The 16,897-nt window shown below is 41.6% G+C and overlaps 1 protein-coding gene across 2 annotated transcripts in view; it reads left to right on the plus strand.

The window, feature by feature from the left end:
* The first annotated feature begins 1,809 nt into the window (after positions 1-1,809).
* KPNA4 (karyopherin subunit alpha 4) overlaps positions 1,810-16,897 on the plus strand; it is a 28,456-nt gene continuing 13,368 nt past the window's right edge. The window contains exons 1-7 of one of the 2 annotated variants that reach the window (XM_082319678.1): positions 1,810-2,142; positions 11,838-11,882; positions 12,743-12,832; positions 12,924-12,953; positions 13,037-13,089; positions 14,696-14,791; positions 14,915-15,000. In XM_082319678.1, coding sequence (XP_082175804.1) covers positions 2,074-2,142; positions 11,838-11,882; positions 12,743-12,832; positions 12,924-12,953; positions 13,037-13,089; positions 14,696-14,791; positions 14,915-15,000 — 469 coding nt within the window. In that variant the 5' untranslated portion in view covers positions 1,810-2,073. The remainder of the gene's footprint in view (positions 2,143-11,837; positions 11,883-12,742; positions 12,833-12,923; positions 12,954-13,036; positions 13,090-14,695; positions 14,792-14,914; positions 15,001-16,897) is intronic. The other variant, XM_082319677.1, reaches the window with a different exon arrangement.

The raw sequence follows: 16,897 nt of genomic DNA on the forward strand, positions 1-16,897 counted from the left end.
CAGCTTTTTTTCCTAATATTGTGGAAGACTGGAAGGAACAGGTACTACTCTGAGCATATTTTCCTCACAAGTTAAAGTTGAGTCCCAACTGTCACAGGTATTACTAAATGAGCTTTAAGAAGAAAAGAACACTGGATATTTTGTAAATAAACTACTTTTTTTTTTTCCCCCCCTAGCAATTGTTGATCTCTCTACCTTTCCAGAAACTTTCTGTAGTCTAATCACCTGCATCACAGAAAAGCTATAGAATTGGCAGATTTCTTTTGTATTTCTGAAGAGTCACTGTCAAGAGGCAATTGTTTATCAGATGTGAGTTCCAGATAAATCATCTTTTATAGTTAGGATTTACCTGAATAAAGACAGGGACATACTCTGGTAGCCACGCTATTTGGTGAAAACAGAATGTCTTGGGCTGTGTTCAAACGAAGCACATCTATGGAGTTTTCATGGCATCATTCCCTTTGCTGGTATGTTCAATGCAAATTCAGGAACGACTTTTTAGGTAACGTTGCTTGGTAATGTTGCTTGTTATAAAGCACCCTGGAAGAAAGCTTTAAGTCCCAGAAGGGAGTTTACAAACGTAGGTAACGCTGGTGACTGTACTCAGACGTGAGAAGCCTGTGCGGTGAAAGCTCGTAATTAGTTTGGAAACCGCGTCCACCTACACCACCTGACAGTGAGTTACAGCAGTTACTACTGGCCAAAATGCACTGCCACTAAACCTGACTGTCATCATCAAACTGGTAAGACGTTGGCCTGTAAAAAAATTCCAAGACAGCAGAGACCAAAAGATGACAGCAACCTCTTTTGGACCCAAAGAGGCCAATTTGGCCTCTTTTAATCATGCTAAGAAACTAGGAAGATCCATGAAATCTGATCTTACTGAAAAATAATTTTGCTCACAGTCCTGATCGTCCCTATCAGAAATATTCTGTCTTGCTTGTGAACTTGGTCCATAGTTGCTGTAAATGAACATATCGCCCAATACAGCGGAATCCTGCGATACATCTGCATACACGATGTTCAATTCTTGAGGAGAGCTTCCCCATGTCTCCAAAGACGCTGCCAAAATACCTGCTGCTGTGTATCCCGTGCCCTACTTCCTTCTCTTTCCAAAATCAGTTGTGCTTAGGGCCAAAGCCTAGTGAAGTGGTTTGGATTAAAACCTGGACCGTGCCAAACGCGACAGCTGCAGCGGATCGTTTTGCTCAGTCTTTACCGAGTGCTTTGCTCAAACTCCGCAGGCCCGACACCGGCGCGGGGCCGGCCGGCCGCCCCTCTCTTCCCCCGGTCAGGGGCCTGGGGGGCCGGGCACGTCCCCCCCGCACCAGCCCGGGCACCCCCTGCCTGCCGTCCTGCGGCCGCAAGTGGAGCAGTTTTATTAAAAAAAAAACTTATTTTTTGAAGTTGGCACCGAAGTGCCGCGGGGCGAGGCGATGCCTCCGGTCCCCCGAGGGGCGCGAATGCAGAGTCGAGCGGGGCGAAGGATAAGGCTGAGAAAACAGCGGGCGCCGGCGGGCGGGGAGGGCTCGGCCGCCCGCCGCTCCTCCTCCCGCCCGGCACAACGCGCCACCCAAGATGGCGGCGGCGGCCGCTGAGGGGACCGGCCGAAACACCGCGAAGCGCCGCTCCCCTCCCCGCGCGCCGTCAGCGCGCGCGTCACGACCCCGCGCAGCTCCCTCCCTCTGCCTCCCCTCTCCTATTGGCCGCCGGGCTGGGGCGCCGCAGCCAATCGGCGGGCGCGGCCGGCCGGCCCAGAGCGAGGCTGCCCCTCTTTCCCCTCCCCTCCCCCGCTCGCGCCGTTCCTCGCTACCGGCACGTTCGGCCGGCGGCAGCCGGGGGCAGCGGGCAGCGCCGCCCCGAGCAGGCCGGCAGCGGCGGCGGCGCCTCCTCCTCGCCTCGGCTCCTCGGCTGCGCGACGCGGGCCGCGGCCCGGCGGGCGTCGAGGCGTGAGCGGGCTCGGCGGCCGCAGCGGCGCCGGGAAGGGGGACCCCGGCGGGCTCGGGCAGGGGCACGGGCCCGGGAGGAGGCGGAGGAGCCGCGCTCCCTCCCACCTGCCCCCCCCGCCCCGCCATGGCCGACAACGAGAAACTGGACAACCAGCGGCTGAAGAACTTCAAGAACAAAGGCCGCGACCTGGAGGTAACCGCCGCGGCGCCTGGCGGGAGGGGCCGGCCGGCCATGGCGGCGGGAGGGGGCCGCCGCCGCCGTGTGGCGTCTTTCCTAATCCGCCGGCGAGGGGCCCGCGGCGGGGCCGCGGCCTGCGCCGCCCGCCCCGCCGAGAGGCGGGAGAGCCGCTCCCCGCCGCCCAGGGAGGGAAGGGAATGGAGGGGAGGGAGGAGGAGGAAGAAGAAGAAGAAGAAGGGGAGGCCGCGCTGTGGGGCCGGGCGCGGCCGGGCCGGGCCGTTGGGCGCCGCGCGGAGGCGGGAGCGCCGCGGCTGAGGGGGCAACGGCCGCCGCCGCCGCCCGGCCCCGCAGCGCCGCCCGGGGGGCTCCCGCCGCCCCTCCGCCGCAGGGCGGGCGGCTGACAGGAGCGGCCGGCGGCGGCTCCCCCGCGGGGCGGGCCGGCACCGGCCTGGCGTTGAGGGCGCTCGTTTGGCGTAGTTGAGTCCAGGCGCTCGCTTGGGAGAGGTGTTGCCGGGGTGTTCCGCCGTCTACGGCAGCGGTCGTGTTGTCGTATGGCTCTGCCTTAATTTCTTGCTAGCACTTAACACTTTTCGCGCTGAGTAGCCCCTAAAAGCCTGAGTCAGGGACTAGGGCCCAGTTGGGTGTTCTGCTGGGTGCCTCTGTAAGATACTGAAGTGAATAAATGAATTAATTATTGCCTACGCTTTCTAGTAAAGATTATTTCTAAAGAAACCAAACCCACTCTTTTTTTTTTTTTTTTTCTTTAAACAGGGCGAATGTTACTATTTTACTGTTCAGTTGGTTGAGCGCAGAAACAGTTGTGGCTTGTAGTCTAGAGCCTCTAAACTTTTTGGTGGCTGGATTACTACATACATTATTTGAGCTGTGAAGGTGCTTCCTCAACACAGCAGAAGAGATAATTAACTTAGAGTTTCCCTAGCAGATATTCAAATTTTAAAATTAGGTATCAATCCTCACCCATAAACACTTGGCCAGGAGTGCTGATTGGGGAAACTTGTGTATTGTAATATTGTCACTCTAGGGTTCTGATCAAGAAATGGGCTTTGGCATGCTCATTTCTGTTTTTCACTGGCCTCAATATGTGTCCTGGTGATTAGCATAATATTCTCATCTTTCATATGAAGACAATTGTACAGTATTTCTTTTTTGAAAGTAAAAGATGCATTTATGTTGCTGTCATTCATTAAAACATCTGCCAAGGTTCCCATTTGGGTAATTCAGAAGTCCCCAACACCTTAATTTTTAACTCGTCCAAGTATATTGATAAAACAGTTTATTATTCAGTTATGTACAAAGTTTGGTGATGCCAACAACGTTGGAAGTGGGAATAGTTACTGCAGCTATCACTCTGTTTATGAATAGGGTTGTTAGCTTTGTTAGTAACTACTTGCCTTAGATGTTAATTTGTTTTTGTATAAATTGTTTTGTTATAATTGAACAGACGACTGTACAAGAAAGGTACGTTTAGGAAGGTGCACAGTAAAGCATATGCTATCATAGTAAAAATGAAACTAATTCGCACTACAGGTGGGAGTTTATCTGCGTTTTCTGTCCTTTGGTGCCTATGTACTGAGTTTTAAGGTAAGTCAGCTAAAGTAGGGAAGGTTCAAGATGAACACACGCAAGTAAAAAGAACACGTGTGTGTATCAGGAAGCAGGTAATCTCTTCAGTATTTTTTGAATTTGCTGATGCACTTAAATGGCCTTCCACACAGTGAAAACACCACTGCTAGGCCATGTTAAATTTTAGATATTGACATCTATCCAACAAATCCTGGAACATGTGCTTGGTACCTAAAATAACTACCGTGGATGGCTGTTTTTCATACAATAGCTCAGGCTTATGGCTATCATTCTTGCTTATTAACTGCTTACACATCACTTTATTCATTAGTGAGAGAGATGTGGGTAATGTCCACTGTATGACAAGTATCCTATGGTAGCAACAGTTGCTAATGAGTATTCAGTTAGTTCATACCACCTGTGTTCCTGTGCCGCTTTTAGCAGAAAGATGTCTATGTACTTCACATAGGAAGCCAACATTTGATCTTTATCTCTTTCCCTCCTCCCACCTCCTTCACTCCTCCCCCTTTTTATCTCTGCTGAAATTGTGCATTTAGCCATTGGTTTCTTTTATTCAAAACCGTGATCTTTCTTTTCTGTAACAGTTTACCTCCATTTGCTATCATCAAACAAATAATAAATCGCTCTAGTTTTGATGAATCCCTAATTAAGAGATACTTCTAGAGGCTATGAAGGGTTGCCATGTTGCAAATTACAAACCTTTTAAAAATGGTACGCACACGATACCATTTTGCTCAAAGCTGTCCATTGACAGTTATACTGCTAGCAGTTGCTGTCACACTGTACTTGCCTTCCGGGTCTTACATCTTTACAGACGGTTATTGTATATCTTACAAAAGACAGGGAATTTCCTGTATTTTGTCTCCTAAAGTGCTAAGCGTATGTTTAGCTTTTTGGATACTTAATGAGTTAAAGTTGGGACTTTCATTTTCCAGTCTATATCAATGTGCTTCTGAAAATACAAATCTTGGCCTTGAAAAGGAAAAAAAAAAAAAAAAACCAAAACACACACCTGTTTTACGTAAGATGTTTAGCAAAATTCCTTCATATGCTTAAGTATTGGGTAAACATGCATGCATGGACATGTTATATTGTAAACAATTGCTGCTATGTGTTTTAAGATGACAGATTGGTGCCGACACTGGGAATAGAGAGATTCATTGTGACCAGAAATATAAAATACTGCCTTGTCCTTTTTTCTTATTTATATACTGCCTTGTCCTTTTTTCTTATTTATAGTACTGCTCAAAGAAATACTGAGTATAATACGCTTTTTAATATCAGAGGAGTTTGTGCCATGAGAGCAGTAATTTGTAGTTAATACTAAGGCAGTATCTCTGTGTAGTGTTTAAGGTTTCTAGTCTGGTATGTGCAGCATTCTGTTACGGTCTTCCAAGATTTAAGAGTTGTTAGAGCTGTGGAAAAAAAAAACAGTATTGTTACAGCACAAAAGGGAGCCAGCCTTACAGAACTGGTCACACTTTTTTTAACATCTGAACCCCAAATCTTACTTATGTGCTTATCTGGACTCTTATACAAAATTATGCAAATGCCTATCTACAAAGAAAGCTAGTTAAGGTAACTTTTTTCATCTTATGTCTTCAATGAGGAACAGGTTTTACTTGGGCTTTTTTTTTTTCCTTCAATAAGAAAGGATGAGCTGTTTTTTCTGTTTATTGTGGATACAGCTGTGATGATACCCAATTTTCTTTCCAATATTTATTTTTAATTGAAGTACCATAGACCTTGGAATTGAATACTAGATCTTCACTATACAAAGACCAGGATAAGTGCAAATTGTTCATTGTGTCTGCAATAGACATAGTTTTATGAACAGTTTGTTTTTGAGTACTTGCTGTTCAGTACTGCTTGTTAGGGGTCTTGACTATAGCCTTGCTCCTGGGAAGATTTGAAAAGAAGATTTGGGGTTTGGGGTGGGTTTTTTGTTTGCTTTGTTTTGTTTTACCAGGTGATTCAGCATTTCATTTTCTGCTGGTGATTGTTGCCTGCTGCAGCATTCAACTTTGACTGACATTTAGGTTTTTTGAAATGAAATAAAAAATTTCATGCATATTATTTCTCTGGGAATACTGGAAGAAACTGATGAGTTTCTGCTGGCCCTTTCTTCCCTAACTTGCCTGTGTGGTTGGGTGAGAGATTAAGAATTGCTTTAATAGTGTCAGCAGAGGAGAAGTGTCAGATAGATATTTCTGCTCTGTAATTGAGAGACGCATGATGTGAAACGATGATAATATTGTAATGCAGTGCACTTCAAAACGAATGTTGGATCAGCCATTGAATCTAGATGTTTTAAGGTCAGCAATGTCAAAATTTTAAGAGTTGCCAGTAGCATTCGCTGGACTTGTAATACTAACAATATATTTGAGAACACCAAGGAAGCTTCAGGGGAATGTTCTGAGATATACTGGATATCACAGGTAGGTAGAAGCTTTTCAGCCTTTTCTGTGTCCCACACAAAATAGTTTGCTTGGGATTCAAATATGGAGGAACTGAAGGAGAACAGGAATTTCATTCACTTTGTTAAAAATAGGTTCCTTTAAGCTGACTTGCAGTTCTCTAATGAAGCTCATCCATTTTGTCATTTAAAAAAAAAAAAAGATACTGAGATATTTGTTTGTATAAGGCATTTTATTTGGCATGCACGACTTCTCTAGGAAAAACTAGAAGGACAGCATGTGCAATGTCATATTGATTTTTATTTATTTATTTGTACCTGAGAGTCCCGTTATAACTCTGAAGGGGGAATAGTTGCTGAGATGTGTTTTCTGGTGGTATCTTGTAGAGATTGTGTTGGCTTTAAAATCCCATAGCGCTTTTGTCAGTGATCTTGAGAGTAGGCTTTATTGCTCCAGTCTGCAAGTGAGCCAGAATTAGTATAGGAGGGAAATAACGGCTAGAGGAGGGCCTAAATCACTTCATTAAACTGAATGTGAAGAGTGTGGATTTTCACCAAATCCAAATACGAACTTGCATGTATCTCTGAGGGGTTCTTTCCTTGTTTTGTAGTTCAATGCCTTTCATACCTGTGAAGGACAAGACAGTTTCTTAGTCATTGCTGCGGTCACTACACTGGATGTTCTGGGTTATAGACTAGTCTTCTCCAGCTGTGGTCTGCAGACTGGGTGCTTTCTGAGTAGCTGTTGTAGTGAGTAAGCAGTTTGTGCACAGGGTCATAGTAAGTGGCATTTGAAAAAAAAAAAAAAATTAAAGTGCCTTACAGCTCATAAAAGTTTTTGAAGGTAAATAGTAGTCTGTTTCTGCTCACGCACACACCCTCCACCCCACCCCCTTTGTTTTGTATTTTGAATCATAGACCAGGCTAGTGCTAGTGTAGAGTAGCAACTTCCTAGGAGGGAAGGAAGGATGGCTCAAGCAGCTCTGCTGTAAAGTAACTGTTGCCTTTGCAGTTCCACAACAGAAACAACATGCCTTCAGAAACCATTCACTACAATGAGACGAATAGGTAAAGCTCTACCATTATTTGCATGCTGTCAGACCTTCCTGTTGTAGATGCATTGACAGAGCTACTTGAGTGAAGTATTTTATAGTAGCAAAAAAACCCCACCCCACAAAACAGTAAAGACAGGCTGTATGCGTGATGGGGGTCTGAGTATCTGAGAAGCAGTGGTTCGGAGGAGTGGAAGAGGGATCGGGATACATTAGCTGAGCCTGAGCTCCAGGTATAGGCCGGTGTACTTTGAAAGGGCTAATAGGTCTGAGCTGTTCCTGAACAGGGAGCGCAGAACACTTCTGTATCTGGTATTGTTGTGAAAAACGCTAGAATGTGTCAGGATCCTGCAGGCATCAGCTAACACAAGATTTTAATGATAAGCTGAAGGGCTCAGTAATGACTAATGGTCAGAAAATAGCCCTTATGATAAAACTTAAGCTAAATATAATTGAAATAAGGAGGATGGATGGGTAGCAATCATAGGCTGACAGAAATAGATTTGATCATTTGATTTTCAATGTAGCAAATAAAGAACAGGATCCAATGACTGAAAGAGCCGTATGAATTCATACTGAAGTGATGTGTGTTTTTAAATTGGAACACTTTTCAAGGCCCATTCTGAATTCTGTTTCTAGATTGGTTTCCTACTCACAGTTGTGTTAATGCAAGCTAAGAACTGATTCAAAGAAGTCTAATAATCAAGTCAAATCTTCTGCAGAACAGAAGGGAGAATCTAGCTTTACAATGCCATCTGCCAAGAAACCATTGTAGCTCGGTTTCTGCCCTTTGAGCTGTTTTCCAAAAGACAACACAAGTTGATTCAAGTCTGTTTGTCATTTTAGTTTCTCCAAACTACCTATTCTGTTTCTAGGCTGAGGTGATGATGCTGTGAAACTCCTTGACAGAGTTAACTTCAGTTCTTATTTGTTGTGCATTTTCTCTTCCTGGGAGGAAGAGCAGTGACAGGTTGACCAATAATAACTAGTTTGTCAACCAACTACTGTTTACACAGAAAATTATTTTAGTGGAGCCCTATTTTGGTAAATTGTTCTTAAGAGTGACTTCACTGGTCGCTTGTCTTTCATGTGGAGGCTTTTGTGAGTCCAAGGTACGCAGGTCCTCTTCAGAAGCAGGCAGGAACTAAAACCAAGGACCTGACAACTTTTGGCTGGAGGGAGAACATTCTTCTTGTTCCAGCAGAGTGTTGATGGAGTTTCAGGATTTTTTTAAGCCTGATCAACTGCATATATGATTTTTCAAGTCAAACTTTTAAACAATACGTCTGAGGCTTTTTGCTTGGAGTATTTCTTTCAGTCCCATTCATCTCTCCCCATATCTCTGTCACACACGCATGCATATGTGCTTGTCCTGAAGGTATGTTGCAACCTGAGTTGGAATACATTTCCTTTTGGGATCAGTAGTAATGGTAACTATTACTTTTTAATATTCTTTACAGCTTAATGTCCCTTTAAAGTTGCTGTTCCAGCACTTCAGTCTTCTACTCCTTGAAAATGTACATTGGGTCTTGCTCTTGGTTAGCAACAGCTTTTCTGTGACCACTAATGTCATTATTGAAGTCTGGCAAGAATAATCCTTCTCACAGTACAGCTTTTCTATAGGTATGTTTATTTTGATAGGTTGCAGTAACAGTTGTGGATCGGGAAGGTGTTCATTAACAGTCTTGTGAGATCATCAGGGGCTTGCTACAATTCTGCAGTCTTATTATCAGATATTGTCCTCATTTTATTTTCTTCTTGAATATGCCGGGTTGTTAGACTTCGGAGAAACTACACTGAATACTACGGTGCAGGCTGAGAGCAAGAGCCTGTAGTAGATACGTCAGTTGTAAAGCTGCAGCGTCTTTCTGAAGCCCCTAAATGGTGGGTGGTATCCAGTAGCATATCAGCTTCTCTGGCAAGGCAATAGCACTTTGAGCACAGATAAATGACTATTGAGTGCTTCTTGCCTTCGACTCTGTTCTTCAGGGTTAACCATTTATCATTCCGGTGGGATGCATGCCTTCACTGGTGAATCCTAGGCTTTGCTTTTCTGGGCTCAAGCCACGTAACGCTGACCTGCAGTTGCTGGCATCCTGCGATGTGAGCAGCTGTGGGCTGGGGACTTGGCTCCCCAGCGCTGAAGTGATGTGCACTTCGGAGAGCTGAAGCGTGAGCTGCCAGATGACGATGCCAGTAGTCTGTAATCGGATGTTTAACAAATGTATGTGTAGGAAGACAGCTGCTGGAGAAGCTTTTCTCCTTTCTCCATTTTGTGTTGGTATAGACACTTGAGTTGGAGCTACTACAAAACCTTAAAACTTCATTTATGTATTTATAAGACAGGTATTATATTAATTCAGAGAATACCTATTGGGCCAGAAAAGCGTTAATTAAAGTTTATTATTAGTTAAGTATATTTTTTTCCTCTCTTCAGAGATTACACCTTTGAGATTCTCACTATCATTTGAAGAATTTTAAGAAATATTTGAAAAGCTTATCTAGCTATGGGAGAGTAAGTCCATAGCACTGGAATAAAGTTTATCTGCATACTAGTAGTGTTCAGTGTTAACTGTTGACCTCATGTAGCAGGTGCTACTTTTTATAGGTTTAAAACTGAAAAAGCCATGACTCTAAGCTGCATTAGACTCAGCTATTAATGCTAATTTTGATTGAGCTATTGAATTAATATTCTTTAAAGATGCACATATTTCCTGGAAACTTGCTTTGGTGCTTTTTAGTGTGGGACAGTTTGTACTTGCTTATTATGTCTCTTATCTAGTCGTTCCAGGTGCTGCAGCTGCATTAGGTACTCTTGTGTACTTTGCCTTTTATATACTGGGAAGCTATTGTTGTGTGGGTGTGTTGGGTTTTTTCCCTCCTCTGCCTGTTTTTCTCATGATGAACAGTGTTTCGGTCCTCAAGCGATGAAAAGTTCTACCTCCAAAGCAGTGGGGAATCATCCCTTCTTTTCCACTGGCATCCTTTTCTGCCCTTTTCTTTGTCTTGTAACTCCTTCCTTTGAGAAGGTAAACCGTCTTGCTCGGAGCTGGAAATTTGGTTCTGATGAAGTGCACATTCCTTTCAACAAAAATAATTATGCTCCTGAAAGTCAAGCTTTTAATTCTTATCTTCAGAGCTGCTTCCTACTGCTGTTCAGAAGCTCCCTTAGCCGTTCCTTTTCCTTGTATTCTGTGTTAATGTGGTCCCTTACGCCCTGGAATTTCAAGCTTTCCCTGGGCTTGTGAATGGTTAAGTCACAACAAAAATGCAATTGTTTTTAACTTTGCTGTTCTCATTCACTGTAAAGTTCAAAGTATAGAACAAAATCACTATAGACTGACTTTTTTTTCCTATTTTCACTTTGCACTGTAGTAACACAAGCAGTAGTAAACCAATTTCTATACATTTACAGTTGCTGCTTTTTCTGAATGCTCTCAATGGGAGCTGTAGAGAAAACGACGAAAAAAACCCCTTGCTCTTACAGGTCCAGGGGTTTTATGTGGTTTTCATTTATAAATAATATTTTTGTAACTCAACTTTGCTTACGGGTCTCTTAATTTGAACTTGTTTATAAAGCTATTCCACAAGGCAGAAAGCTGGTACTGTTTCGTACAGTAATAGAAACATTTGTGTATCAGAAATATGTGAAATCTGTAAATGTACTTAGGTATCTGGGAGAAACAAGTAGTGGTGTGGAGGTTTGGGTGAGCGAGAGCTCCTGTAGAACGTCCCCATCTTTTGTGTCTGGCAGGGGTACACTTATGGTGCTGCACTTGTATGAGAGGCCTGGTAGGCATCGTTCAAAAAAGGGCCTGGTGTTGTCCAGATCTATTTATTCTGAAGAATTACATTATTGAAATTCTTTTTGCTTTAGCAGTTGTACTTTGTTAGGTGAAGGATCACCTTCACAGTCTGAACTGCAGCCTGTTTTTCAGCATAGCGATAGGGTGCCAGTTACCTGTTAGTAATGGACTGTGCTCCTTGCCGGTGTCTGGCTGATCAGACGGCCTGGCAGCGTAGCCCCGGGAGCCGAGGGTCTGTGCCTGGGGAATCGCCCGATTGCCCCGCCAATCTGAGGAAGCCAGGGATGCCAGTTCTTAATTAGATAGGCAGTTGTGCTTGACTTTGACTTTACAGTTTTCAAGTTTACCAATACGCCTTCTTACAAAAGTGGCAGTTTTGGATGTCTCTGGGTTTTTGACTCGTGCTCTCTCTATGAGTGTATGTTAAAAAAGCCTTGAATCAAGGAAAGGTTATAAATGTAGGGCAAACTTAGTATACTTTCTGTTAGTTTGCCGTGGTGTTCATAATGCTTTTGGTGCTGCTGTTTTATGCACAACTCCTTTCAACATTGCCTTTTGTTACAAGGCACTTGTTTATTCCCTGATTCCGTATACTCTTTTTTCTTCAACATGAAGAACTAGGAGACTCTGTTTTACTCTGAAATAATACAGGCAGAAATAATATAGTTATCTCCATTTCCTATTGGATTTCTACTTTTATAATGAAAATTAAATCCTGTGTGTACAAGTACTGTTTAAAGGGCATGAACTTTAAAATAGTTGTGCAAGAACTTTTTAAATTACTTGGTCTAGATTCAGAACATAATGTGCTTTGATCTTGATTCTTTTCAGACTATGAGAAGACAAAGAAATGAAGTTGTTGTGGAGTTGAGAAAGGTGAGATGACCTAGCATTATTCTTACCAAATGGGATTTGGCTATGTTGGTATTTCAGTAAAATTTAAGAGTTTTTGTTAAAGGCTTAAAAAAAAAAAAAAGATACCATTGTGTGTTCTTTCTGTAGTCCACCAAGAACACCATTGTTAAACTATCTATTTGTCTTTACTAATTCTGTGAAGGTACTTTGGTTTAAAAGTTACCATGCTTGGTACTAGAAATTCCATAATTTTTGTCTTGGAAAACCCCAGAATTTTATTTGTCATCTATTGAAGGGAATAATTCTTGCTTCTCCAGCTACGTTTTTAATTTTAAAAACTTACAAAAAGTTTGTTTTTTCCTTTGAAAATCAGATGTTCCTACTAATCTGTAGACAGCTATTTTCTTTCCCAAAACAGTAGTTCAACACGCAAGTGAGAGTGGTAGAGTATATGTATGAAGATAACACTGTTTAGAATTGTTGGAAAACTAGCTCTTGAGACAAGTAATCATAACTTGAATTATATTACTTCTGGGATGAACAGAAAACTACCCTTTAGGAATTGCCTTGTCTTGTTATAAATAATGACAGATGCATTGTAATGCCAGTGTTGATGGATGTGTTCACATGAAACTTCGAGCAAAAAGTAGTTACTGCTGTAGATAAAGTTAGATGCAGGATTTTTCTAGGAAGAAGTGATTTCCAAGCTGTGCTTCTCTGTGCAGCCCTTTCCAACTTCTTGAATGTTGGAAATTTTAACAGTATCAATGAAAGCATGTTTATGATGCTTGTTTAAAACAGAAGCTTCTATTCCCTTTTTAACATCCCCAACACCCCCTAAATCAAAGTTTTAAAGGTATTAAATCATTTTTCTCTTTAAGAACAAAAGAGATGAGCATCTTCTAAAGAGGAGAAATGTTCCCCATGAAGATATCTGTGAAGATTCTGATATAGATGGTGACTTTAGAGTGGTAAGAATTAACTTAACTCTCAAGCATGTCTTATTTTTATGTACTTAAAAGAGATTTCTAATTTCTAACTGTTTTTGTTTCCATTTTCAAGCAAAACACTTCTTTGGAGGCAATAGTACAGGTAAAAAAAAAAATTTATTATTTGAACATTCTTCACGTCGTGGTGATAAATATGTGAAAAGTTTAAATTCTCTTTTATTTTAGAATGCTTCAAGTGACAACCAGGGTATACAGTTAAGTGCTGTGCAGGCTGCAAGGTAAGCACACTTTTCTCAAATATACTATTTTTATTCTTTATCATGCTCTTACATTCAGAAAATGTGTTCTAGCTTAACTAAAAAAGTATGTCATTTACTGATTTTAAAAAAGAAAACTTGATAAATAGAACTTTACAAAAAAGATCAAAATAGCTACGTTTTTGAAGTAGTCAGGATTTTCATTATGTATAAATAAATGCTAGGATTTACCTTAGTGCAATACTTGATGCTTCTCATAAGTAGAGTAAACTATATAGTTAGCAGGACTATGAAGTCTTTAGCTTTAAATACGGAAAGAACTGGCATAATCCTTTTTCTAGTTTTGTCATGGGTTAGGCCACTAAAACCGCTTTTGCTTTAAGAGGAATTCTGTGCAGTTGTATGTATTCAAGAAGTGATCCTAAAATGCTCTTAGGAACTTTGCTTGCATAAGTTTAGTATTTAACTGCTATTTCATGCTATTTCTTTTGTTGTTGTTGTAGCAGAAAGCTACAACTTTGTATTTGTTTACCCTCTGTGGTTGAGGGAGGTTGATTCAAGTGCAAGGCAAGACTTCCAGATCAAAGAGAAGTCAGGTGAATTGGGAAGTCACTTGGACTTTTGGGAGTTAATGTGACTGAAGCTGGCAGGGGAAAGAACAGTTTCTGTGCCCATTTCCACTGGGCAACTTGTCTTTGTTAAAAAGCTTCATCAACGCAGGGTAGCATCATGTAGAATGCTCTGTTTACTATAGCTGATTTAAACCAGGTTAGATTAAAGTACCCTGAATTAAGCCTGATTTTAAATGAAACAGGAATGTCCATGTGAATAGGCTGGTATCTGAATTCAGAGATGACTACATATAACCTCTCTTCCCACTGCTAGTGAAAGTTTGGCGCGGCAGCCCAAGTTGACCCCTCCAGTAATCTTCCTTCATTGTCCTTAATTCCTTTGCTGCAGAAGGGTGAAGCTAAAGGGATTAAAAATTGAAACAAGTTTGTACACCTCTGTTCTTTGCAGTAGCACTTTGTGAATCCTTGCTCTCTGACATCATATCATTAGTAAAGAAGAAACAAGTTTCTGCCTTTCCCGTCAAAGCAGCCGGCATCTGTTTATCTCCCTTCTTGGGTGGAGGAGGAAGAAGCTGCAGGAGGGTGTAACTGAATAAGTCTAGTGATCTTTATTTTACTGGCTGGTAATAAACTTCAAAAAATAGAGAAACATGGTGACTGAAATGGGCAATGAATGTAATGGCTTCAATTTGTCAATACTTCAGTTTTTCAGTAGTTGAATAATTTCAATTTTGAGGACTAGTTATTTTCACTTAAAGTTGAGAAAGCAAATCCTGCTTGGTCTTTGAGAGTATGAGAGAGACACTGGGGAAAAACTTCCCAGCCCAGAAGGCAGTGCAGCACCGGAACAGTTGTCCAGGGAGGTTGTTGGATCTCTCTGCTTGGAGGTTTCTGAAACTCAACTACAGGAAGCCGTTACTGACCTGATGCAGTGTCAGCAATAATCCCACTTTGAGCAGAAGGTTGGACTAAACAACCTCCAGAGATCCTTTCCAGCTATGACTTCCCCTTCTGTGATTTGCCTAAGTCTTGTGTTTTCTCCTTTTCCTAAACAGAAAGCTGCTTTCCAGTGATCGCAATCCACCAATTGATGATCTAATAAAATCAGGAATATTACCTATTTTAGTGCACTGTCTTGAAAGAGATGACAAGTGAGTATTTCTGAAACTCAAAATGTTTAATTGTTGCAAGAGTTCTTGGTATTTAGCTAATGTGCCTATAGCGTCTGATCTGAAAACTCATGTTACAATCACTTTTTTATTCTTACTTTGCAGTCCTTCTTTACAGTTTGAAGCTGCATGGGCTTTGACAAACATTGCCTCTGGAACCTCTGAACAAACACAGGCCGTAGTTCAATCTAGTAAGTCCAACAGTATTTGATCATTGATAAAGCACGTGCTGTAGCTTCCACAAAAATAAGATGATGTGAATGATACTGTAAAGAGCATCCACACTCCTGTTTGTCTCTATCTCAAGCATGTTCACCAATCCCCATGTTAGGGTTGGTCCTTTCATGCGATAGCCAGGATGGTTGAAATTGAGTTGTCAATCACAGGCACGTTGCTGAAGGACCTGCCCATGAAGTCTCCTGCCAGATGTTCTACCTCTTCTCTGGCAAGCAGCATCAGTTGAAGCGCACACCTGCTTTTGTTCTTCATTTTCTCAGATTTTAAATTCAGTTGGGTTTCCTAATGGTGAGTAATCTCTTCTGGAAACTCACACTATTTTAGCAGAGTTGATACCTGCTGGTTTCCAGTTTTCAAACTTAAAAAAAAAAAAAAAAAAAAAAAAAAAAAACCAACAAAAATCTTGAAACAAAACCAAACAAACAAAAACCTTAAAAAAAACTCCCATGGAGGGATTTCCTGTCCTACTGTGAAGAGGGAGGAAAAGATGTGGACCAAGTCCAGAGGGTGCCTGACATCGAACTCCCTTCCAAAATCAAGTTGAATAAAAAACGCTGTCCTTCATATTTTGAGGAATCTGAAGCATGGGAAGGAATAGTTGTTGGACTTGGAATCTGAGTTGCCAAGCAAAGCAAGCTTTCTTCTGTACTCTAAGCATGTCCTAAGATGAAGTAGTATTTGTCTTGGTAAAGCAGAATTAAGTACAAGTGTCTGCGGGCTTTTCAAATTGAGTGAATAACACAGCAGAGCTTCTTGAGACCCATGGAAGAATCAAAACATACAGTAAACCAAGTTTTTTCCTAAAATTTAAGGAAAAAATCCACAAAACTTACATTACGTGAGATACCAGCAGCTTTAATGGTTGGAATCAGTATTGTGTTGCAGCACATGCTGCTGATACCATTAAACATGCTGTGCTTCCAACAATGAAAAGACACAGAATTATGCTGGATCTTTTTTTGTGTGTTTTCCCCCACCACAACCATCATATATGGGCTTCTTTTAGAACTACTTGGAACTTGTATTCAACGTAGTAAGTACAGTTTCTAAGATGTGTGGTGGTGTTAAAGTGTTGAAATGTCAGTGTTTGTTACGTATCTTCCATGACTGACTGTTTCACTTCCGTGATCAAAGTCGATTGTTTCTTTTTTTGTTGTTAGTGCTAAGCAGTTACAGGTTTCTCACAAACTGTGTATTACTGGCTTTATATTTAGAAAAAATACATATGCATAAGAAAATTCTTAGCACCATCTTCTCTGTTAAATGGCTGGGTGTGTTTCAAAAATCTTTAACTGGAAAAATAGGTTAATTCTCCACAGCAGATGTGAAGGAATTTAAGGCAGGTGACTTCAGCTTACAGGATTTTTTTTTTAATTAAATGTATGTTTTGAGATTGCATCGGTTGCAAGATGAGTTGCCCTTTGCTTTTACAAGCTCTCAGTGTTAAGAGCCTGTTAACTTTGATATAGCTTGGATTTGACCATTATAGTATGTATCTTTGCTAATACTTCTAACTTTCCTTTTTCCCATCCTCCTCCTCTTCCTTTCCCAGTTGCATCCTGAGTTTTCTTTTGGAAATCTAACATCTAATCTGTCCGACACCTCTGATCTAGAACACTTCTTTTTATTTAAACGTAGCTTATCAATGGATTGAAGATGAGTGCCAAGTATAGTAATTATTTCTTTCAGTGATGATCTCTGATTTAACTAGGTCTGCGCATATGCACTATGTTGGCCAATTTCATAGGTATAACACATGAAAGTATGGTTTATTTCTTGTAATGATTTATTTCAGTGAAAAAGATAGTCTGTTGTAATCTTTCCAAAAGTGCTTATTGATATGCTTGCTGG

The sequence above is a fragment of the Platalea leucorodia genome (assembly GCF_965183815.1).
Source record: "Platalea leucorodia genome assembly, chromosome: 8".
Classification (NCBI taxonomy): Eukaryota; Metazoa; Chordata; class Aves; order Pelecaniformes; family Threskiornithidae; genus Platalea; species Platalea leucorodia.